Here is a 25187-nt window from a genome sequence, read left to right as displayed (position 1 = left end):
TCAGGAATGTGTTTGTCAGATTTTATGAACGAGGTAGAGATGAATTGTAGCAAAGCAGGGGTGAGTGAATCACAACCCAGTACAACCAGATTGAGGGTTGTGGACACAGCAGCGGTCACGAACACTTGTAGCAAAGAACACAATCGATCACGGCTCGAAAACAGACCAACCAAGCAAACCCAGGCGTCGAGACAACGTTCCCAAACACCAGGCTACAGACTCTCTCAAAAGTTTACACGTAGTCCAAGTAGAAATCGCGCCCAGGGAAAACCTAAAAATGTAAAATCATCTCGAGGGTCACATTCGAGAGAGAGGTCCACACTATGCTATTATTGTGCAAATCCTGGTCACACAAAAAATGAATGTTATATTAAGAATAAAGAGGACAAACAAAAAGCAAAAGGATATGACCCATATTGCTGACATCATAGGTCGTCGGGCCACTGGACATCAGAATGTAGGACAATAAAAAAATTGGTTTCTTTGTTTAAATCGGGGGAATCACAAGCCTCGACACAAAACGACCAACAATAAATAAAACTAAACCTAAAGTGAACATAGGTTTGATTGGAAATGAGTGTATCTTAGTACCCACGTCATGTGAAGATCAATTTGTTTCATCATTCTTAGATACAGGTTCCCCAGTGAATTTAATAACACAAGAGAAATTACAGAGAGTTTTTGGAAAAAAGAAAAAGTAACTTTCTTAGAGGAATCTGATTTAGACTTACATGCAGTAGATGAGAAACAAATCACCTTAAAGGGCATGTTGCAGTTAGATATCAGTTTTACAGAGACCACAAGACCGATATTGCTCTTTTCTATATAGTTCAATATTTAGCTTTAAGAGCCAACCTATTAGTAAGTTTGAATACTACGAGAACAGAGAATATCATTCTACACCCAGATATGAATGGAATACATTACAATAATGAATTCATAGTGGAATTATCAGCAGAACTGTTACCCACCAACATCAGAAATCAAAATGAGTTGGAGTTACCCACCAACAGCAGAAATCAAAATGAGTTGGAATTATCAAACGATTAAACAGAACCACTCAGTCGAACCAGGGTACACACACACTCATAGCACCCCTCCCAACCCCTCCATCCTCTCTGCCTAGTGACAGAACTGACAGCCAAGCAGTATTGTTTCCTGCCCATCTCATCAATGATGTTGTTATTCCACCTAACTCATATATGAAAGTCAGCATAAAGAGTAAATTGAAGAATAGTACGGTCCTTGTCTTAAAGGAATTATGCAGAGTGAAAGGACTGTTGGCGGAAACTGCATTATGTCAAGTGAACAACGATGGGGAAACTCATGTGTTCCTCATTAACCAGATGAATGGGAAAGTAGAGATAAAAAAAGGGGACTTGTCTTTGTAGTTTAGAAACATGTCTTGTCCCAGTAAGAGAAACTGTAGCAGGAACTAGAGGTAAGATAAAATCTACGGACAGAGAATGCATACAGGATTATTTAATTCACCCAGGACAATTTAACGAAGAAAATGAACTCTTAGATTTATTAGAGAAACATCGACAAACGGTAGCATAACCCGGAGAACAATTAAGGTGTACTAACCTGATTACACATAAGATTAATGTACACCCGGACACACAACCAGTATATGTACCGGCCTATAGAGTTGTGCATTCACAACGCACCCTGGCAAATCAGTATGTTGAGGAAATGCTAAAACTAGGTATTACTGAACTATCTGTCTCCCAGTGCAATGCCCCATTATTTTTCGTGCCCAAACGTGCCATTGCAAGTCCATTGCTGAACAAAGACCTCCCCCAACCTTTTTCACGAATTCCCTGACTAAGCCAATCTCTCCCACACTGTGCCTGCAACTCCATTTCATCTCTCCGCCTTCTGTCTGGCCTTTTTCTGCTACGCTTACAATTTCTTGAAGTCTAATCAGTCAGCCTCCTGCTCCATTGGTTATCCCTTATTCATGCGACATGATCTGCCCACCTCCATTTCTGTTCAATTATAACTTCTATAATGTTTTTGACTTTAGTCTGCTATCTCTTCCAAGTTGATCTTTCCTTTTTCTTAAAGATATTCCCTACACTGATCTTTCTCTCGCTCTTTCAGAACAGATTAGTTGATTTTCTATCGATTTTGTCAGTTTTCAGATCTCACAACCGTACGCCGTTGCTGGGATTATATATTCATTATTCACTTTATGTTTCATATATACTAGCAAACTATTTTTCATGATCATTCTGTGTTTATCGAAAGCTTTCCATGCAATTGTAATGTGTCTATATAGTTCACTATTATGGTCTTTCGTTAGTTTTAGTATTGCCCTAGTAATAGCACTCCTAGACTTCTTCAAGAATTTCTTGTTTATCCTGATGACGCTTTTTTGTGCATTTCCAATAAACATTACCTTAGTTTACTCCGGTTAATATTCAGCCCTACTTTGTGACTTTCTCTATTTAGATAATTCCACATTTCTTGCAATGTCTGCTGTTTCTGAGATTAGGAGAATGCCATCTGCAAATCTCAAATGGTTTAAGTTTTCTATATCAATGTTTACTCTTTTGTTCTCCCAGTCTAGCTTTCTGAAAACAGTACTTTCAGGGCATGCTGTAAATATATATATATATATATATATATATATATATATATATATATATATATATATATATATATATATATATATATATATATGTGTGTGTGTGTGTGTTCGACTCTGGGAATAGGCTTCACAGCCTGCTATCAAGGCCCAGCAGTCCTCCTACATACCATGCACCTCTACATGTCACCACTTCGGCGCTAACACCCACTGTCCATATTGAATACATGCTAGGGCTGTCTCATACAGGACTGATGTATTGGTATTAGCGGGGGTATTTTTACAACATGTCGGCGGGTCTTCCGGTAGATCAGTTAAGCCTGATTTAATTAAATTCAAATCCTTAAACTGTTTCCTGCCCCAGCCGGGATTCGAACCTGGGTCCGTTAGGACTGCAGGCCACCTCTCTACCGATTGAGCCACCGGTGAAACTATATGTCCCTGATGTGTGCCTTTCTCAATCTTTATTTTTCCCGAGTCTTTACGTAACTTAACTGAAGCAGTTTTTTTCTTTATATATGTCTTTGAACAGTTTTATAATGTCCTTTATTTATTCCATTTTCCCTCACTGAATTTACAATTGCTATGTGCACTTCTGAGTAAAAAGCCTTTTCATAATCAACGAAACATAAGAACACTGGTTTATTGAAATCTATAGTTATCTTCGCTAGCTGATACATTGTGTGTTCATGACCAGCAGCCGAATACCCACGTCGGACTCCTGTCTGCTCATGATCCTGGTTTTCTTCAATATTTGTTATTCTCCTCGTAAGAACTTTAGTAAAGAGTTTGTAAATAACTGATTATAAGCTAATGGGCAAATAGTTACTAAGATCTTTGAGTCGCCCTAAAGCGAAATAACTATTGAATTACAGCATGTTTTTTTCTTTTTTTCTTTATACACTGAGTAAATAAGTAGGCTAGCTGTAATGTATTTTTACTCCCGCATCCGGCAGTAAATCTGCTGCCATTCCATCGTCTCCTGGGGCAGGATCCCACTATTACCTGGCGCATCCGCCGGTGGCAGATAGGGGAAGGCCTTGCAGATAAACGATGTACCGTCTTAGACGGAGCGGACCAATGGCACCCCCAGTATATATATATATAGGGCTACAACGAATATACTGAATAAGGTGGCACAAAATTACCTCTCACCAAAAACTATGTGGCAAGGAAGTAGGAGTATTTGCCACAGTCCTACTAACCAAATATGAATTCTAGTATTAAATATATATATATATATATATATATATATATATATATATATATATATATATATATATATATATATATATATATATATATATATATATATATAATGTGTGTGTGTGTGTGAAATCAAGACAGCCAATTACGATTTTTTTATCATTCAAGTTGGCTTTCTTGATGTACAGTATAACTGCAGGAATGAAAGGCATCACTGATGTTAATCTGTACTGCACTGTGTAAATACCTACAACTACTTATTATCCGAGAGTGCTAGAGATCACCACTGCCACTCCAACCACCTCGGCCACCACCCTTTTTAGGGAGGGGGATGGAGGCTATACTTTCTGAGCTTCTTCTTCTCATGCATAGAATTATGTAACTCTCAACATTTCCAGCTGTACATTACTGGGAACAGAACTACGCATACATATACCTACAAACATGGAGCGCTTGATCTTTATAGCCTATTTTATGTAAAGGTAGCTGCGTGCTTGATGGCAAGTTTGCTTTATTTACAAAGCACTTAGTCACTGCACCACCTCCGATGATAGTGAGTCGGATGATGGGTTTCGTATAGGCTGTCCACACGTTGTTCCTCAGATTAACTGGGCTAAAAAAAAAAAATGAAATGAAGAAGATGGACAAAATTTTTTTTTACCTGCCGTAACTCGAGTGTGCAAGGCTCAACTGACTCCAGTTTATGCATTCGAACACAAAATTACGTAGCCAATACGATTACCAACTCAGAATTTGATAATCTTCTTTCTTAGCTGTGATTTTAATTTCATGTTTTTGCTGTTTCCTGCCCATCCCTACTAATAGCAGTACCATGTATTACAACTAAATATTAAGCTGACACGATACGAAAGGCCAAAGGAACTGTGGTAATCTTTAATTTATAATTAAGGCTCATGAATCGCAATAAACAAATAAATAAATAAATACAAAACCTGGAGTCATATTCATCAACGATTTTCTGTATAATAATGTTAATGCAAATAAGTTTCCGTATTATTTAACAGTGATCAAGAGTACTTAGGTTATCATATCAATCTATCAATCTGTCCATCTATCAATTGCTTCGATATTAATTCTACTCAGTCTGTGATCTTAAATACAATTGAACTCAATTAAAGCTTAGGAAAGTTTGTAAATAGTGTGAGAACTGAAAGCAATTTACCCATCAATCCCCTCTCGTCATACAGTTTGCTTTACCAGTAGGGACAATGAAAGCATGAGCCGAAGCGTAGGCCGAATATTCAGGACGTTGTCATGAAAGCCAATGTTGAGCAATTTTTTATCAGTTTACTGTAACTATTGCACCTTTAAACTCTCTTCTATGTCATTTATTACCTCCGCCAACGAAGTTGGATGAAGTTATGTATTCATCTATGTCTGTCTGTCTGTCTGTCTAGACGATATTTCCAAAAGTTCTCAATGAATTTCAATGACATTTTGTGGAAGGATGGGCCATGGGCCTAGGAAGAATTGATAAAATCTGTGGGCAGATGCGGATTCGGATCTTATCTCCACGGATCCGGATTCGGATCCTTTTTAAAGGCAATGACATTGGCGGAGGTATGCTCTTTCTGAGTGCTTTCTAGTTAATTCTTTGTATTAGCTTGCCTTAGTAATGTACAGTGCAGGGCAAAAATGTGCAATAGCCAAAATAAATCACAAAAGATGTCTCCCATGCCTCCTGTTGGTTCATAAAGGAACTTGCCATCATTTACGAAATGAAGGAATGATATGTTTTTGCAGGATGTACTAGTAAAAACGAGTACAGTATACACCCATGTCTCTTACTCTTTTTGCCTAAGCCAGTCTGGATTACGAATGGGATTTGATCGGAAGTTGGTTTGGTAATTTGGTTCCTGGGTTAGGGAGTCGGATTCCAAGCAAACTTGGAGATTTCGTAGCACTTGTCAGCAATTGATTTTTTCTTCAGATTACACCTCAATATCCTCTTGTACTGTACGTTACTGATGCAGCTTATGTCAGTAATTAAAAGATAACAATAATGTACAAGAGAATGTCGATGTGTAATATGCAAAATTATCGCTGAGGAAGAGGCTTCACACAAGCCTCCGATGTACACCCCCAATACGGGTCTTAATAAGGTCAACCTTTTCATTGATGTGGACTCAACTCAATATCTAAATTACTCAGTCAGTCTGTTAGGCAAGGAAGAACTTAGATGAGATGGAGGGATAGTGGAGGACAAGGAGGCATGGAGGCGACTTGTTCGTGGTCACTCTCTGTGATTCAGGTGTCTGGCATTATAAATATAGATAGATAGACCGACAAGCAGATAGAAAAACCGATAGACAGAATGGCAGATAGATAAGTTGATAGATAGGCATTTAACTAAGCTACAAAATTACTAGCAGACTGTCATTAGTGGTGCATATTTGTGTTACACTGCCAGTTGGCTCCATTGTATTCCTTTTAAGTGCTACCCTACTCTGCATATCAATAGCTATTGTGAAGGTCAGGGTACTGAAGTCCAGTGCAACAAGAGCAATGAAAGGCAAAGTGGCCCATGAAACACGAATCATGCAGGCTAATACACTCAGTACAGTAACATGTTTATAAGTACATAACATATTTATACATATTTACACGTGATAATTGCTTCTCAGCAGTACTTATCAAAGGTTATAGCGAAGATTGGACCTTTGGAGTTCATTTGAATGCGAAAAGGTAACGACAGAGACTCTTATAATGGTAAATTACGGAGGCTTTAAAGCACCTCTTCCTTACTGTTTTATTTTATATGTTTATGCACTTCATTCATTCTTACGAGATTTATGTACAGTTTATGTTACTAAAAATTGCAACAAGAAAAACATTGAGTGCAACGTCCGCATTCACCAACTGGTCTTAGTGACGAATATTTTACTTTACCAAGTGACCCTAACTTTTGACTGGTTATCATCATAACTGAATTACAATACTTCAATCATGCCCATCTCTTAACACTTCCTCTTACATTGGTTAGACGAAAAAAAGATCAAAACTGATTTAGTTGAATTTCCCCAGTGATCTCCACCTTTGATATTTTCCTTGACTTTTCATTATTCCAAAAAAAAAAAAAAAAAAAAATCTACTATATATATAACCAGAACCTTTCCACAAACTTTAGTCTGCACTGAATAGAAACTGCTTAACTGATAAATATACGAGTAAAAGCGACCCACCAAGCACAGGCCACGGCAGCTTCAGTGCAGATCACTGTTGTCTCAACCGTATATTCCAGTGTCGTATTTCAATATCCATTATTACTTTCTGTACGATTTTTTCAGCCACGTACTCGATAGTCTGGAGGATGTAGTGTTTTATTCGGTGTGTGTGTGTGTGTGTGTGTGTGTGTGTGTGTGTGTGTGTGTGTGTGTGTGTGTGTGCGTGTGTGTCTGTGTGTGTGTGTTTGTGTGTGTGTGTGTGTGTGTGTGTGTGTGTGTGTGTGTGTTTTATGGAAAGAAGGAAGAACGAAAGACCAGAAGTCCATAAGACTGTTCCTCCAAGAAAAAAACAAAAACAAGATAACAGAATCCCAAATCCAAGATCTGTTCATTTCGAGATTCATGGACGTGCTGCGCTTGAAAGACTGGAGATCATAGGCAGTAGGAAAAACAGGGAAAGGACGACATTTCTGGAGTTAACCAGTTGCATGCATGAAGAACTTTGAGTAACTGCTAACAGGCATTAGTGAGTTGGACAGAGACTGGATGAGAGTTTGTTGCTAGACCGATGCTACGCACCCGCCGTAGTGGTGGAGGGATGCAAGCAGACAGATCAGAGGAGCAATGACCACTGAAGCAGCGATAGAAAAGAGATGAAACTGGAACACTGCGGCGAAGAGACAAAGGTTGAAGGGAGCCAAAAAGAGGAGAGTAAATGAGACGAAAAGCCTTTGACTCCACCTTATTCAGAAGAGCCTTCCCATTCATGAGAGACGAACTCTATATAGGGGTGAATAAAACAGGTTTTTAAAGTCAACAACTGTGCAGGGGTAAAGAGGCACAAAGTCGGCTTAGCACACTTAATCTCTTGGAAGCAGATTTTACGAGAGAGGTAATATGATCTTTCCAAGATAAATCTCGAGAGAATGAAACCCCAAGTATGTTCAAAGATATTACAGGATTGAGCGTGGTGGACTGAAGAGGTGAGACAGGCTGTGGCACAAGAGAAGAAACAATGAATGGATGAGAAATAGGGGCGTGGAAGAAGTTGAGAGGCGGAAGAGAGAGTTATATGTAGAAAGAAAGAGAGAGGTGAAAAGATTAGTAAGAGAGAGTAAGAAGAGAGTGAATGAGGAATTTGGAAGGAATTTGAGTGTAAAGTGGAGGGACTGTAAGAAAATGTTCTGGAAAGAGGTGAAAAGAGTAAGACAGGGTGGAAGTGAAGTTAGCAGGGGAGTGAAAGATAAAAATGGTAGATTACTAGTGGAGAAGGGAGAAAAAGTGAGCAGATGGAGAGAACACTTTAAGGAATTGTTGAACATAGAGGATGGAAGTAATGCGAGTATAAGTGGCTGGGGAATGGCTGGGAGAAGGAGGGAGGTGAGAAGACAGGAAGAAATCAGTAGGATAGAAGTTGTGGAAGCAATGAAGAAAGTTAAATCGGGGAAAGCCGCAGGAATTGATGGAGTGTGTGGTGAAATGCTGAAGCATGGGGGAGAGATAGTAGCAGAATGGATGTGGAAGATGTGCAGATTGGCCTGGGAGGAAGGTAGAGTCCCGGAGGATTGGAAGTCAGGTATAATTATTCCCTTGTACAAAGGAAAAGGGGAAAAAAAGTGTGTGGTAATCATAGGGGCATTTGTCTTCTTAGTATAATAGGAAAAGTGTATGGTAGGATACTTATTGACAGAGTTAGAGAAAGAACAGAGAAATTAGTTGGAGAAGAACAGGGAGGCTTTAGGAAAGGAAGAGGTTGTGTAGATCATATATTCATTCTTAGATCTTTTGTGGGAAAGTTTCTAGAGAAGGGAAGGAAGTTGTATGCGGCTTTCATGGATTTGGAGAAAGCATATGACAGGGTGGATAGACAAGGATTGTGGAAAGTGTTAAGAATATATGGAGTAGATGGGAAGTTGTTGAATGCTGTGAAGAGTATGTACGATGGTGCGAAGGCTGCAGTGCGTGTGGATGGTGAACTAAGTGAATTTTTCTCTTTGAAAGTTGGTTTGAAACAGGGATGTGTCATGTCTCCATGGTTGTTCATTCTGTACATGGATGGGGTAATAAAAGAGGTACAAGGTAGGGTAGTGGATGTTGGAGTGGCCCTGGTAAGAGAGGATAGTATTTGGAAACTCCCTGTACTGTTGTTTGCATATGATACTGTGTTGTTGAATGAAGACGAAGGGGAGCTGCAAGGCTTGGTGGATGAGTTTCGGAGAGTGTGTAAGAAACGGAATCTAAAGGTGAATGTAGGGAAGAGTAAAGTGATAGTCTTTGAGAAAGGTGAAGTCAGTGAATGTACAGCGAGGTTAGATGGTGAGGAATTGGGAAATGTGAGTATGTTTAAGTACTTGGGTAGTGTGATGAGTAAGAATGGATTTATGGAGGGTGAAGTGCTTGAAAGGGTACAGCAGGGAAGAAAGGTTGCTGGTTCGTTGAAAGCAGTGATAAGAAACAGGGAAGTGAGCATGGAAGTGAAAAAGTTACTACATGACAGTATTGTGATACCAACTCTAACGTATGGAAGTGAAGCTTGGACGTTGTTGGAAGGACACAAGTCAAGAGTGAGAGCAGTGGAAATGAGTTATTTAAGAGGAGCCTGTGGAGTCACATGGAGAGACAGGCTGACAAATGAGGATATAAAGAAGCGTTGTGGTGTTGATGTGGATGTGATAGGAAGCGTTATGAGGAACACACTGAGGTGGTTTGGCCATGTGGAGAGGATGGAGGGTGAAAGACTGACGAAGAGAGTGTATGTGAGTGAGGTGGAGGGGGGAAGAGGGAGTGGGAGGCCGAGGATTAGATGGAGGGATGGGGTGGAGAGGTATATGAAAGAGGGGGGTGTGAGTTGGGAGCAGGGCAGTGAAATGGCAGTGGACAGGGTGACTTGGAGGCGATTTGTTTGTGGCCACCCCAAACGGGAGTGAGGCGTCTGGCAATAGATAGATAGACAGAGAGTTTGATACCGTAAAAAAAAAAAAAAATAGAGGATACTCCTGCGGAAGATTTTGACGGGTTGAAAGATGAAAGAACAGTTTTTGAAGCATTAAAAACATGATTGCTTTTACCCCAAACAGAGATATGAACCAAGTCAGACATTACTGTAGGTGTGCCATAGCCTCATCCCATGTTTATTGATGTAACAGTTGACATGGACTCTGCGACAAGCGAATGGAAAAGTGAACGTTGAAGTCATCATCATATGAGTGGATAGGGTTAGAGGTGCGCGCATGTGTGTGTGTGTGTGTGTGTGTGTGTGTGTGTGTGTTCGGTATTATATACAAAAAGCAAGCATCAAAACTACCTAACAACCCTAATGACAATAGAATATTCTGGTCAACTCTTAATTCTTTCAATAATAACTTTAATAAGTCATCTTCCATTCCCCCACTAAAATCATCAGATGACAACATTAGAAATGACCCGCATGGGGAAACGGATATTTTTGCCAGTACAGTACATTTGCCAGAAACTCTACCACAGACGACACCAGCCAGAATGTCCCAGAACTAGAACTTAACTCTCCCGAAATTGTCCCACTTAAAATACAGACAAGAAACGTAAAATCCATCCTAGACAATTTACCTACCAACAAAGCTCCAGGCCCAGATGGAATGCCGCCAATTGTTTTGAAAAAGTGTTTCCCTGAACTTGCCCCTGTTCTAGCTAAATTATTCAGACTATGCATATGTACTTCTTTATTCCCAAATTCATGGAAAGAAGTCAATATCCACCCAATTCCGAAGAAAGGTAGTTCGTCTGACCCCTCTGATTACAGACCAATAGCTGTCATATCTTCTCTTGGTAAGGTATTTGAAACTTTAATTAATAAGCACATTGTTAGACATCTTGAATCCAACAACTTATTTAGTGACAGACAATCTGGTTTTCGTCACGAAAGATACACCATTGACATACTCAATCTCCTAACTCATACCATCCATCAATCAATTGATCTACATGGAGAAACTCATGCAGTAGCTCTTGATATTTCAAAAGCTTTCGACAGAGTATGGCACCGTTCTCTGCTGTCCAAACTCCCTTGCTATGGACTAATGTCTTATGTTCCTTTGATTTCTTCGTATCTTAGTGACAGGAAAATAAGAGTAAAAGTAGATGGTGTATATTCCAATTTCCACTCAATTAACACCGGCGTGCCGCAGGGGTCAGTTCTGGCACCAACCCTATTCCTGGTTCATATTAATGATCTCTTATCTGTCACCCACAATCCCATCCACTCATACGCAGATGACTCAACACTACATAGTTCATCACACTCAGACACCCATTTACTAAGTCTAATAGATCTACCTCTCAAGTCAGTACAGCCATCTCCATAAATCGGGACCTATCTACGATCAGTGGATGGGGAAAAAACAACCTTGTCTCTTTTAATGCTAGTAAAACTAAATATATACAATTTACTAATAGACAGATATTGCCAGATTCGAACATTACCTTCAGTGCTAATAATATTCCCAGCTCCAAAAGTATTGAAAATCTTGGCATCTCACTTAACAATGCCCTCAGCTGGACCTCTCATGTTAGATCACTTGCTAAAACCGCCTCAAAGAAACTTGGATTATTGTACAGAGTTAGTAACTTCTACGCTGATGAGCAGTTAGCTATAATTTATGAGTCACGTGTGGTCTCAGCTTGAATATTGCCCACCCTTGTGGAATGGATGTGGAGAGGTTGCATTAAAACAACTAGACAAAATTCAGAATATAGCTGTTAGAATTATTAACAACCCTGCCATTACATTTTTTTTTTATGCGAGGAAGAAGGAACCAAAGGCCACGAGCCCGCAACTGTTCTTCCTTTCAAGAGAAAAACAAAATACAAGAGAGAGCCAAATTCAAGATCCGATCATTTTGAGATGCCTGGACACACTGCGTTTGAAAGACTTGAGATCACAGGAAGCAGGAAATATAGACAGAGGGAGACAGTTCCAGAGTTGACCTTTGCATAAATGAAGGACCGGGACTAACGGTTAACTCTTGCATTAGAGAGCTGGACAGAAAAGGGATGAGAGTTTGCTGCTAGATGGGTACTATGCACCCGTCGTAGAGGTGGAGGAATGCAAGCAGACAGTTCAGAGGAACAGTGACCATTGAAGTAGCGATAGAAAAGAGATAAAGATGCAACAGTGCAACGAAGAGACAGAGGTTGAAGGGAGTCAGTAAGAGGAGGAGAGTTAATGAGACGAAAAGCCTTTGACTCCACTCAATTGAGAAGAGCTGTATGTGGGGAGCCTCCCCACACATGAGAGTTGTTCTCCACACAGGGGTGGATAAAACCCGTGTATAGAGTCAACAATTGTGCAGGGGTAAAGAAGGAATGGAGTCGGCTTAGCACACCTAATCTCTTGGAAACAGATTTTACAAGAGATGTAATATGATCTTTCCAAGATAAGTCCCGAGTAAATGAAACCCCAGACATATTCAAGGACGATGTAGGATCAAGCTGAATATTATCAAACATTAGTGGGCATACCTGTGGAAGATTTTGTTGCGTTGATAGGTGTAAAAACTGAGTCTTTGATGCATTAAAAACAAACAGATTATTTTAACCCCAGTCAGAGATACAAGCCAAGTCAGACATAAGGTGTGCCATAGCCTCATCCCTTGTTTGTTGAAGTAACTGCTGAGATGGACGTTGCGGGAACCGAATGGAAAGATGAAAGGTGGAGTCATCAGCATAAGAGTGGATAGGGTTAGATGTACAGCTTACAAAGTCATTGATGAATAAAAGGAAGAGAGTTGGTGATAGGACAGAGCCCAGAGGAACAGCACTGTTGATAGATCTAGGAGAAGAACGATGGCCGTCTACAACAGCGGCTATAGAATCAGCAGAAAGGAAGCTAGAGATGAAGACACAGATACAAGGATAGAAACCGTAAGAAGGCAGTTTGAAAATTAAATATTTATGCCAGACTCGATCGAAAGCCTTAGAAATGTCAAGTGCAATGGCAAAGCTTTCGCCAGAGTCCCGAAATGGACGAAGTTGCGTCCATGGTGCCACCTCTCCATACCTTCCCACGTTCTACACGGGCATTTGGTAGCGCTCATGACTGGAGTGTCACTCAGCCATACTGCAGAACTTCTGCCTATCAGAATTCTTTCATTTCCCGTACTGCATCTCTCTGGAACTTGCTTCCCCAGAGTTGTTTCCCTTCAAATTTCAACCCACAGCTGTTCAAGTCTAACTGTTACAGATATTTTATGAACAGAGGACGCCAGTAATCTGGTGTATGGATTATTTTTTTTTTTTATTCATTTGTTTTTCCTTCCTCTGTTCTGTTATAAAACAAAAAAATGCTTCTATGCGAATGTGTATGCACGCATGCGGATATGTTTGTATATGTATGTGTCTGTGTGTATGCAGGTACGTGTATGTCTGTATGTGTATACAGTGTATACAATCTGCAGATTAGATTAAATTATGTGCGAAGGCATGTGTGTGTATTTATGAAAGTGAATGAAACTAATTATTCACTTGGTCATTCACTGACATTTACTTAGTTGAGTAATCGCTGAATCTAATGCCAACTGCTGCCCACACTTGTATGTATGTTGTTACGGAACAGAGAAAGATAACGTACACTTTAAGTGAGAATACGAAGAGTCACTACTGTCCCGTAAAGTTCCAGGTTCAAAACAAAAGAGTTAGGTAAAATTACAAGTTAAAGTTTAATGCACAAACTAACAACAAAACATTCAGAACTCATAAGGATAATGTAATGGCAAATAAACAGGTCAAATATATGGTTAACTGCAATAGCCTCTATTAACACGAAATTAGCAAGAATAAATTTATCTAAGTCAGCCCTGATAAAATGAGATACCAGATAATACTCAGTGAATGCCAGATAAATAATTACAGATACAAACTATTATCAAAAATGACTGACAAAGAACCCCACACAAATCACAAACTTCACTAGGCCCACAAATTAAACTTATGGTATACAGTACAAGAAAAAATGCAACAACAGTTATACTCAAATTACACACAGCTGCTAGATGGTTGGAGATTTCTTGAGCACTCACAATAATAATATCTGTACAGGGGAGGACAGAGATGTGAACAAAATGAGGAGCAGATCTAAGTGGCAATGATGCAGAGACTGAGCTCATTATATAGGGGCCAGGAGAGCTTGATACAACTTGTAATGAGGACGCGCAAATGAAGCCATGGGGACAAAGAGATGACAATCCCGCAAAGTATAACAGAGATGTCGACTTACTCTACTATAACGGTAGAAGGGGGGGACTGAGGCAGAACACGCTCGTGATCAAACATGCAGCAACTGTGCGTTAAAATTACACAAAGGATGATGAAATCATAGGCTATGTAACAATGTGCATATGAGAGAGAGAGAGAGAGAGAGAGAGAGAGAGAGAGAGAGAGAGAGAGAGAGAGAGAGATCACTTATATATAATGGCTGGTGCTGGAGAGGGACGCCATCACGTGATGGAACCAATATGACTAGGCGGTGGAGCTACCCGATTATACGGATGTCTCTTAGTCCTCTCCCTATCCCTAGGAAGGAGGATGAGTGGACTGTATAGGAAGAGCAGCTTAGGGCAACAGTGTATCGGGTTCTCATTTAGATAAGCGTGGTGTTACAGCTACTATTACTATACATAATGGTTATTTACCTGTTGAGAAAATCATGTACCCAATAATCAACTCAACTGTACAATTACCTGTGCAATGTATTCATATGTTCAATAATTTTCTTACCTAACTGTCTATTTCTTGTCTAATAAAATTGCGTAACCAGTGAAAATTATTCACATTTATAAGACTCACTATTTTGTGCAGTCAACGCACCTGTGCAATCAATTCATCTGCCCAGTTAACTAAAGTTCTAATGGCCTCATCCCTGCAATATGTCTATAAAAGAGAATCTGTAGTAATTTCAGCGACTTGGCACTGCCGTAAACCCATCAGAATAATAATTAAGTTACCTTTCCAATTAAACCAAGTGCATAATTATCCCACTGAGCCAGGGGATGTCTTTTTCAGTGCATTCATGTCATATTATAGCAATTTTATTAATCTTTAGATAGACTTTTCATGCTGGAGGGGCTAGACACAGCCAGAATACCAGGCGCCTTTCCCAAGCTGATGACAATCGTCTGTCAGAAGCAAGAATCAACAAAAATGACCTCAGAAAGATTCAGAACATTAATACGCTTATCCAATAACGTGTCGAAAACATTACGAGAAATAAAACAATCACCTATGAAAATAAATCACCCATATAGTACAATTAACTAATTTTTGCAACTGCCACTACCCACCTGTGCAACATGTAGATAAAGTTGAACATGCAATTGAGCACGGACATGAGAAGGTCTGCAAGGCTCAGGTTCAGGAGGAAGTAGTTGGTGACCGTACGCATGCGTCGGTGAGCTGTTGGGGGAAGAAAGGAGAGAATGGAAGGTTAGTAAAAGAGCCCTTTACCCACCACCATCATGAACATCATCATCATCATCATCATTATCATCATCGTTTTCACCATCACCATCGACATCAACATCATCATCATACACTAAACGACCACGGCTAAAAAGAAAAAAGAATGTGACTGCTAATTTCTGAAACATTCATAAGTGTGGTACAAGAAAGATTGCTTTAGTGCGACAAGAACTTGGGTCGGTAAGTGTGTGTGTGTGTGTGTGTGTGTGTGTGTGTGTGTGTGTGTGTGTGTGTGTGTATAACAAAACTAATTTAGGGTGTGTTTTGGGGAGTGTGAGGGGTGTTTTAGCATGTGAGGATTTCAAAATATAACGAAATGTAAAATTCTCTCTCTCTCTCTCTCTCTCTCTCTCTCTCTCTCTCTCTGTTAAAATACCTACTGAATCCCAATAGAAGATAAGAGAAAGAAGAAACAGTGATGATAATGATGATGATGATGATTAATAAAAATAATATTAATGATAGTAATAATAATAATAATAATACTAATGATAATAATGATAATCATCATCATAAATAATAATAATAATAATAATAACAATAATTAGGATAATAATAATAATAATGATAATAATAATAATAATAATAATAATAATAATAATGATTAGGATAATAATAATAACAATAATAATAATAATAATAATAATAAGACGACAAAGAAGAAGAAGAAGAGGAAAAATAGAAAGAAGAAGACGAAAGAGGAGGAGAAAGGAGGAGGGGGAGGAAAAGAAGGAGGAACAAGAGGAGGAATTATTGGGTAGGAGGAGATAGTTCTCCCTCTCTCTCTCTCTCTCTCTCTCTCTCTCTCTCTGTTAAAATATTAAATATAAACTAATTCTCAATAGAAGATAAGAGAAAGGAAAGGTATTGATGATGATGATAATGATGATTAATAAAAATAATACTGATAATGATAATATTAATATAATAATAATAACAATAATAATAATGATGATGATAACGATAATAATAATAATGATAATAATAAGACGAAGAGGAAGAAACAGAAAAAAGAAGAAAAAGAAACAAAAAAGAGGAAGAAGAAGAAAGAGGAGGAGGAGGAGGAGGAGGAGGAAAAGGAGGAGGAGGAGGAGAAAAAGGAGGAGGAACAGAAGGAGGAGGAGGAAATGGAGGAGGAACAGGGGAAGGAGAAAGAGAAAATGGAGAAGGAACAGGAGGAGGAGTAATAGGGGAGGAGGAGATAATTTCTCTCTCTCTCTCTCTCAGCATTTAGAAAAATAATCACTAGTAATCTCATTCAAGTGCCCAGAATGGATATGGTTGACTCATTTGATTGTCTGAGATTCGCCTCTGCGATGAGGAGGACACGGACAAACACAGAGCCCGTCAGGGAAAATGCGCTAGGCTAGTGGAAGCCAGAAATCACATGGGAGTCGGGTAAGAAGTGACGACCTCCAAGAGAATGTGGGTGGGCGCCTTGGCTATGACACCCTGTGCATCTGCAAGGTCGTCATCACTGCGGACAAGCTGCCAGCCTGGACGACATTGCAGCTGAGTAGTAGCGGGACAGTCCAAAACATAGTGTAGGATAAGCTCCTCACTTCGATCGAGACAGTGGGGACAAGGGTGAGGTGCCCCACCTGACAGCTGGCAAAAGCAGAGGAACCCCAGCCAAAGACGGCGAAGGCACACAAGCAGGTAATTCAGCAGGCACTAGGGAATATTAGTTGGAGCATAGGACGTGGAAGTGGCATACCAGGTGGCAGAACGTGAGCCCTCAAACACCCAGGACCAATGATCATCATTAGAAAAGCGACCAATGGTGCTGGCCACCTTTCACACCACAAGTGAAAGGCTGGGGCGCAGGTGAAAAGTTACAGCATGGAGAGAGCAGGCATGACGGGCAGAGACGTCAGCCCTCTCATTGCCTACAATCCCAACGTGCCACAGGAGCCAGCAAATCGTTATTTCACCCCCTCAGCGTGTTATAGAAGAAGCAATGGTAAAGATGGAGGTGATGAGGGGGACGTTGTCACTGATGGTGGTTGCTCTCAGACCATGAAGAGATGAGAAGGAGTCAATGTTGATGATGACATGATGATGAAGGCAATGATCAGCATGGTGGAGGGCACTGAATATAGCCACCACCTCTGTTTGATAGGCAGTGACTCCAGAGGATTCACACCATGACTCAAAGTGTTCCCCCAGGGCAAAAGCAGCTTCAACAGACCCATCGGCACTGTAGCACAAGTCGAGTAGGGCAGTACTCTCAAGGTGGATGCAAAGCTGATGACAGGGAGAGCTGGAGCTCCCGTTTCATCAGCCCTCGGGACTAGGTCCCAACCATCCCCCTTTGCTGAACTTTTTTAGTGTCTCAATAACACAGAGAGTAGACCAGCATGCTCTCCAATACAAGCTTCTCTAACTATCAACACCAAACTACATGTACAGTACACACCACACTTCCTTTTCAAAATTAAAAAAAAAAAAACATGGCGTCGAATAACATAGCCTTGGAGTCCCCGGGGGGGGGGGACCATAAATGCCCCCACCTTCTGCCCCTCTCCCGGTGACGACTCAGGATCCCTGGAACCACTGTCTGACTCTCTTCTTCTTCATTTCTGCAACATTCGTGGCCTTTCCTCTAACTTTCGCTTAGTTGATCACCACCTCTCCTTCTCTAAATCTCACCTTCTTTTTCTAACTGAGACTCAGCAGTCTGAGACAACTGACAGCAGACCCTACTTTCTCTATACTCATTTCAAAGCCAAAGGTGGCTTTTGTGTATACATACGCAACAACTTATCTTGCTCTCATGTTCCTGAACTCGATTCTTCTGAAATCTCTACACTCTGGCTTCGGCTTTCCTGTCATTCTCTGACTAAATATATCTGTGCTGTTTACTTATCTCCTAATTCTACTGACTATCACAAATTCTTTGACTATCTTACTTCTACGATGGAACACATTCAATCCATTTCTACTTTCTCTGAAATCTCCATTCTAGATTTCAATGTTCACCACCATCTTTGGCTCTCCTCTCCTTTCACTGATCCACCTGGTAAACAAGCCTACACCCTTTGTATCCTTAATGACCTAGAGCAGCTTGTACAGCACCCTACCAGTATCCCTGATCGCCTTGGAGAGAGTTCCAACATACTTGACCTCTTCCTTACAACTAATCCTTCTGCATACACTGTTAATCTTTTCTCTCCGTTGAGCTGCTCCAATCACAACCTTATCACCTTAACCTGTCCTATTGCTCCGATACGGCTTGCGGACCCTCCAAAGAAACGTTGTCTGTGGCACTTTGCAGCTGCAAATTGGGAGGCCCTCAGGCAGTACTTCTTTGATTTTCCCTGGAATGATTATTGTTTCCATGGCCGGGAGCCATCTGGGTGTGCCTTGCGCATTACGGAGGTTATTCTCTCGGACATGGAAGCATACATTCCTTTCTCAAATCCCTTGACTAATGCACGGAAGCCTTGGTTTAATCACGCTTGTTCTAATGCTGTCCACAACAAGGAGAGAGCCTATAAAAGGTACCAGAGCCAACCCACCCCTGAATTACATCTTTTATACGTTTCTGTCCGGAATCGTGCTAAGTCTGTTCTTCTCTCTGCTAAAAATAATTTCATCCATACTAAATGCTCTCAACTCTCTAACTCAAATTCTTCCCACTCCTTTTGGCACCTTGTCAAAAACCTTTCTAACACCTTTACCTCATCATATTTCCCTCCTCTTTTCTACTCTAATGGCTCTGTAGCTATTTCGTCTACTGATAAAGCAGATCTCTTCGTTCGGACTTTCTCCTCTAATTCCACCTTAGATGATTCCGGTGCTGTTGCTCCATTCCTTCCCCCCTCTGACTTCCTCATGGCTGACATTAAAATTTCTTCAGCTGATGTATTTTCTGCCATCACAGGCCTCAATACTAATAAGGCATATGGGCCTGATGGAGTCCCTCCTGTTGTTCTCAAGAACTGTGCTTCTGTGATTACACCCTGCCTAGGCAAACTCTTTCGCCTTTGTCTGTCAACTTGTACCTTTCCTTCTTGCTGGAAGTTTGCTCTCATTCAGCCAGTCCCAAAGAAGGATGACAATTCCCAACCCTCTAACTATCGTCCAGTTGCTTTAACATCCTGTATCTCAAAAGTTTTTGAGTCTATTCTTAATAGAAAAATTTTAAAGCATCTTTCCTATCACAACCTTCTTTCTGATCGTCAGTATGGGTTCCGTCAGGGACGCTCCACAGGCAATCTTCTCACCTACCTTTCAGACTCCTGGTCATCCTCCTTTCGAGCCTTTGGTGAAAGCTTTGCCATTGCACTTGACATCTCAAAGGCTTTCGATCGAGTCTGGCATAAATATTTAATTTCCAAACTGCCCTCTTATGGTTTCTATTCTTCTCTCTGTGCCTACATCTGTAGCTTTCTTTCTGGTTGTTCTATTGCCGCTGTTATAGACGGCCATCGTTCTTCTCCTAGATCTATTAACAGTGGTGTTCCTCAGGGCTCTGTCCTATCACCAACTCTCTTCCTTTTATTCATCAGTGACCTTCTAAACCGTCCATCTAACCCTATCCACTCATACACTGATGACTCCACCCTTCACCTTTCCATTCGATTCCCGCAATGTCCATCTCAGCAGTTACTTCAACAAACAAGGGATGAGGCTATGGGACACCTAATGTCTGACTTGGCTCGTATCTCTGACTGGAATAAAAATAATCTTGTTGTTTTTAATGCATCAAAGACTCAATTTTTGCACCTATCAATCCGACAAAATCTTCCACATGTATACCCACTAATGTTTAATAATATTCAGCTTAATCCTGCATCATCCTTAAACATGTTTGGGGTTTCATTTCCTCGGGACATATCTTGGAAAGATCATATTATATTTCTTGTAAAATCCGCTTCCAAGAGATTGGGTGTGCTAAGATCCTTCTTTACCCCTGAACAACTGTTGACTCTATACAGGGGTTTTATCCGTCCCTGCATGGAGTACAACTCCCATGGGGAGGCTCCCCACATACAGCTTTTCTCAATAGGATGGAGTCAAAGGCTTTTCATCTCATTAACTCTCCTCCTCTTACTGACTCCCTTCAACCTCTGTCTCTTCGTCGCACTGTTGCATCTTTATCTCTTTTCTATTGGTACTTCAATGGTCACTGCTCCTCTGAACTGTCTGCATGCATTCCTCCACCTCTATGACGGGTGCATAGCACCCATCTAGCAGCAAACTCTCATCCCTTTTCTGTCCAACTCTCCAATGCAAGATTAACCATTACTCCCAGTCCTTCATTTATGCAACAGGTCAGCTCTGGAACTGTCTCCCTCTGTCTGTATTTCCTGCTTCCTATGATCTCCAGTCTTTTAAATGCAGTGTGTCCAGGCATCTCGAAATGATCGGATCTTGAATTTGGCTCTCTCTTGTATTTTGTTTTTCTCTTGAAAGGAACAGTTTTCTGGGCTTGTTGCCTTTGATTCCTTTTTCCTCACATAAAAAAAAAGAGGCATCAGTATAATAGATGGCAGCATCAGGAGAATAAAGAACTGCCACTCGATCGAGACCATCTTGACGGTGAACTGCAGGGAAGAAGGACCTTGGCCTTGTCTCGGTGGATTCAACAAAATGAAATACAGGTGAGGTCCATGGTGGGGCAGGGGTGTAACCAGGGTAGAACAAGTCAGGGCCGCAACAAAGGTCATTGGCTTCACCAAGCCATCAGACGATGTTGGCTGTAATATGTGTCCAATCCCCCCTTGGTTGAGGATTGGGTGGCCTGCCTAGTAAGCACTGCATGAGAGCAGTGACTTAGAGGTGAGGCCGGCAACGACAAAGCTGGAGGACAGCTGCCGTAGCCTGCGCCCATATGCTATACCGGGGGGAAGGAAAGCCACTCTCCGCACTGAGATTGACAAGTTGTGTCCAATGAGGCACACCCAGCATGCCTCAGCGTGCGTCATCTTGGAGGACCTCCAAGGACTGACAGGAAGATGGAGATAACCCCGTGAGACAGATGGCACTTTAGTCAATTAGGGACAGCCCCATGTGACAGATGGCACTGTAGTCAATTAGGGACAGCCCCATGAGACAGATGGCACTGTAGTCAATTATGGATTGAATGGCGTGTGAAAAAAGTCCACAGGACGTGGTACGATGCACGCAGGCTGTGACAGTAGAGGGCCTTGAATGCAGAGGTACATGTGGCAGTACAGTCTCTCAAGAATCGGATGTGAATGTCAAACTTTAGGCTACTGTTGAACCACACCCGCAGGTATTGATTCAGGTTTACAATGGCAAGCTGGCGACTGCCAAGAAGTGGAAGATCAGGGCTGGAGACCAAATGGCATGCATTTTGTTTGATCAAAGTTGTTCTTGGGGCCAAGTTCCTCGCATTTGGCATGGAGGTGGGAAGGGGCCACCGGAGCCTGATCAAAGGAGTCCCTCCTCGAAAAAATAAGCGCAAGGTCATCAGCATAACAGAGGAGGGTGACACTACGGCCATAATCAGTGTCAAGTAGCCCCTCGACCAGCATGTTGAACAGGAGAGGGCTCAGCACGCCTCCCTGAGGGGTGCCATTCTCATGTTGATACAGGGGGGAAAGCCTGTCCTGAAATCTGACACCGGCAGGACGGTTGTCAAAGGACACCAGTATACATGAGAGGAGCTTATACCCACCCCCCTTGCTGTAAGCACTGCCTGGACAGCCAAAGGGTTGGCAAGTTCAAAAGCTTTCTCAAGGTCAAGGAAAACAGCCATACCATGCCCACATCGAAGCTCTCCAAGAACAGAGGTGAGACAGTGGGTGGCACTGCTGCCTGGAAGGTAGGCAAACAGCTGTGGATGAAGCGGCCCCAACCTCCACAAGAGCATAACGTGGATGATCCTCTCAGCTGTTTTGGCAATGCAACTGAGGAGCGAAATGGGCCACATATTAGTAGGATCATGAGGTTTGGGTATCAGGTGAAAGATGGTTGTCTTCCACGGCCTCTGGAAACGACTGTCCATCCATGAATGGTTTAGCAGAACTAGGATAAGCGCCTTCCCACAAAGGCAAGCATGGGAAAGGAGAGAGTGTGTGAGCCCATCAGGTTCTGGCACCATATTTTGTCTGCAGTGCAGCGCATTGTCAAGTTTGCCGATAGTGAGGGGGCAGTCTGCACTATCTGGCTGAGACCAGGCAGCCACTATAACCTCAGAGTGTGGGCCCTCATGGTGTGCCTGCATAACCTGAACAGGCCATGGAAGATTGGTTGTGGAAGTGTGGGCAGGAAAATGGGATGCCAGACGGTTGGCCTCGCCAACAGGGTCAGGATGGGACAGTAGACGGGAGAGACAAGGATCAGAGATGGATGCAATTCTCATCCACATCTCCCTAAGTGTGGAGTGGAAGTCAAGAGCCAACACCACTTGACCCATGCCTCATATCGAATGCAGCATTTATCCTGTGTTGTTTGGCGCATGACAGCAACAAGGTAGCGCCCATCTGGGGACGTCCGATGCTGTTGGTAGTTCTTATGCGCCACTTTAAGCCTGTTATTCAGCTTTTGAACCCTCTCGTCGTTGTACCAGCCATCTCTGTGGCAGACTACAGAGCGTCGCCTTAGGGGGATGGGGTCTGAGGCAGCTTGGTATAAAACTAGTGCAACCTGCTCAACACAAGGCTCAAAGTTAGGTGGGAACACAACAGCAGCAAAGCAAGCAGCAACTGCCAATTCATAGTGTGCCCAGCTGGCTCAGCGAAAATTCTGTCGTGATGGAGGAAATGGTAGGGGAGGAAGTGGAGCCACAGGAAGACTGATCACCACAGCAAAGTGGTCACTGGTAAGGTGAGGGTGGAGTGCCCACTCTTTGGTGCTAGTAAGAGTGTGGAGATAAAGGAGAGATATACAGTAGTCTCCTCCCACAGATATATGTGAGGTCCGCCAGGTTGTTTAGGAGCAAAACCCCATCCATCTCCTCCAAAACAAGAGAAAGGTGGCTACCCGCCTCATTGGATGGAAGGGGTGATAAAAGGGTGGAATGGTGAGCGTTGAAATCCTCTCCAATAAGGGCTGACCCCGATGTGGCATTGTTAAAGAGCTTCCCGATGTCTAAACGCCCCCTGGTGCTCCTATATATATGTTGCATACAGTAAAGGCTGCTGAGGCAAGATGCAAAACAACACCCTGCACCTCAACACCCTCCCCCTCCCCACAAAAAGGAGGAGAGACGCATTTAGTACAGGGGATGTGCTCTCTAACAAAACTAGCGCAACCTTGCATGACACCACCGACCCTGGGAATGAAGTATCCCACATAGCCCTTAAGTTGGAAGGTGGAGTCACATGGAGGCAGTGTCTCCTGAAGGAGGAAGACATGCACATCCCCCCAAGCAGCCGATTCCTGGAGGAGGGGACGATTGCTCCAAGCCAAGGCCTTCTAAAATTAGAAGGCCTCTCCAATCCTCTTGTGACGTCAGCCACATAGGTCAGGGGCAAGGTGCGTGGTCAGGTAGCGGTCAAGGTTCTGCCTCACTATTTGTTGTGTGTGTGTGTGTGTTGTTTAAATGATATTATATATTAATAGACTTATTGGTACTCATAATTTTATTCATGTGAAAAATTTACAATGGTAAAAGAAGAGTTACTACAAAAGAATCGTATGTAGTGACATCTGAAATCTGGCATAATTTATTACATTTATATATATATATATATATATATATATATATATATATATATATATATATATATATTGTTACATAGCCTATGATTTCATCATCCTTTGTGTAATTCTAACGTACAATATGCTGCATGTTTGATCACGATCGTGTTCTACCTCACTCCCCTCTTCTACCCTTATCATAGAGTAAGTCGTTCTTTCTGTTGTTCAGAGCAGGATTGTCAACTCTTTGTCTCCTATGGCTTCATTTGCGCGTCCTTCTTGCAAGTTGTATCAAGCTCTGCCGGCCCCTATATAATGAGCTCAGTCTCTGCATTAATTGCCACTTAGATCTACTCCTCATTTTGCTCACATCTCTGTCCTCCCATGTGCAGTTGTTATTATTGTGAGTGCTCAGGAAGTCTCCAACCATCTAGCAGCTGTGTAATATGAGTATAAGTGTTATTACATTTTTCCTTGTACTGTATAGCATAAGGTGTTGATTTGTAGGCCTAGTAAAGTTTTTGTGATTCATGTGTTTTTATGTCAGTCATTTTTGATAATATTTTGTATCTGTAATAATATATCTTGCATTCACTGAGTATTATCTGGTTTTCTCAGTTTATCAGGGCTGACTTAGGTAAATTTACTCTTGCTAATTTCGTGTTAATAGAGGCTATTGCAGTTAACCATATATTTAACCTGTTTTTTGCCATTACATTATCCTTATGAGTCCTGAATGTTTTGTTGTTAGTTTGAGGATTAAACTTTAACTTGTAATTTTACCTAACTCTTTTGTTTTGAACCTGGAACTTTGCGGGACAGTTTTCTCTGTTCCGTAACATAAATTTGGCGACCTCACCAGGATATTCAGGATATTATCATAAGAATATTGCTTGATATTTTGTGACTGTGATTTATTCATGATGTCTACTATTACTACACTTGATGAAGCCAAAGATTTTTTGTCAAATGTGCAAAGAGTGTGTGATGTAGAAAACAGAACAAAGAATGAACTTAAGCTTGTTGCTCAACAATTGGGAATTGCAGTTCACTCTCATCATTCTAAAGATCAAATTGTTGGCATGATTAATAAAAGC

The 25187-nt window shown here is 41.5% G+C and overlaps 1 protein-coding gene across 1 annotated transcript in view; it reads right to left on the bottom strand.

The window, feature by feature from the left end:
* Positions 1–25187, bottom strand: part of LOC145398675 (tachykinin-like peptides receptor 86C) — a 364809-nt gene that overhangs the window by 114302 nt on the left and 225320 nt on the right. Inside the window, exon 2 of the mRNA XM_080271480.1 lies at positions 15297–15408. Within this exon, the coding sequence (XP_080127606.1) occupies positions 15297–15408 (112 nt within the window). The remainder of the gene's footprint in view (positions 1–15296; positions 15409–25187) is intronic.

This window comes from Coenobita brevimanus, chromosome 46, assembly GCF_032717465.1.
Source record: "Coenobita brevimanus isolate Jiangsu-jjx chromosome 46, ASM3271746v2, whole genome shotgun sequence".
NCBI lineage: Eukaryota > Metazoa > Arthropoda > Malacostraca > Decapoda > Coenobitidae > Coenobita > Coenobita brevimanus.
This window is presented reverse-complemented; position numbering and strand designations above follow the sequence as displayed.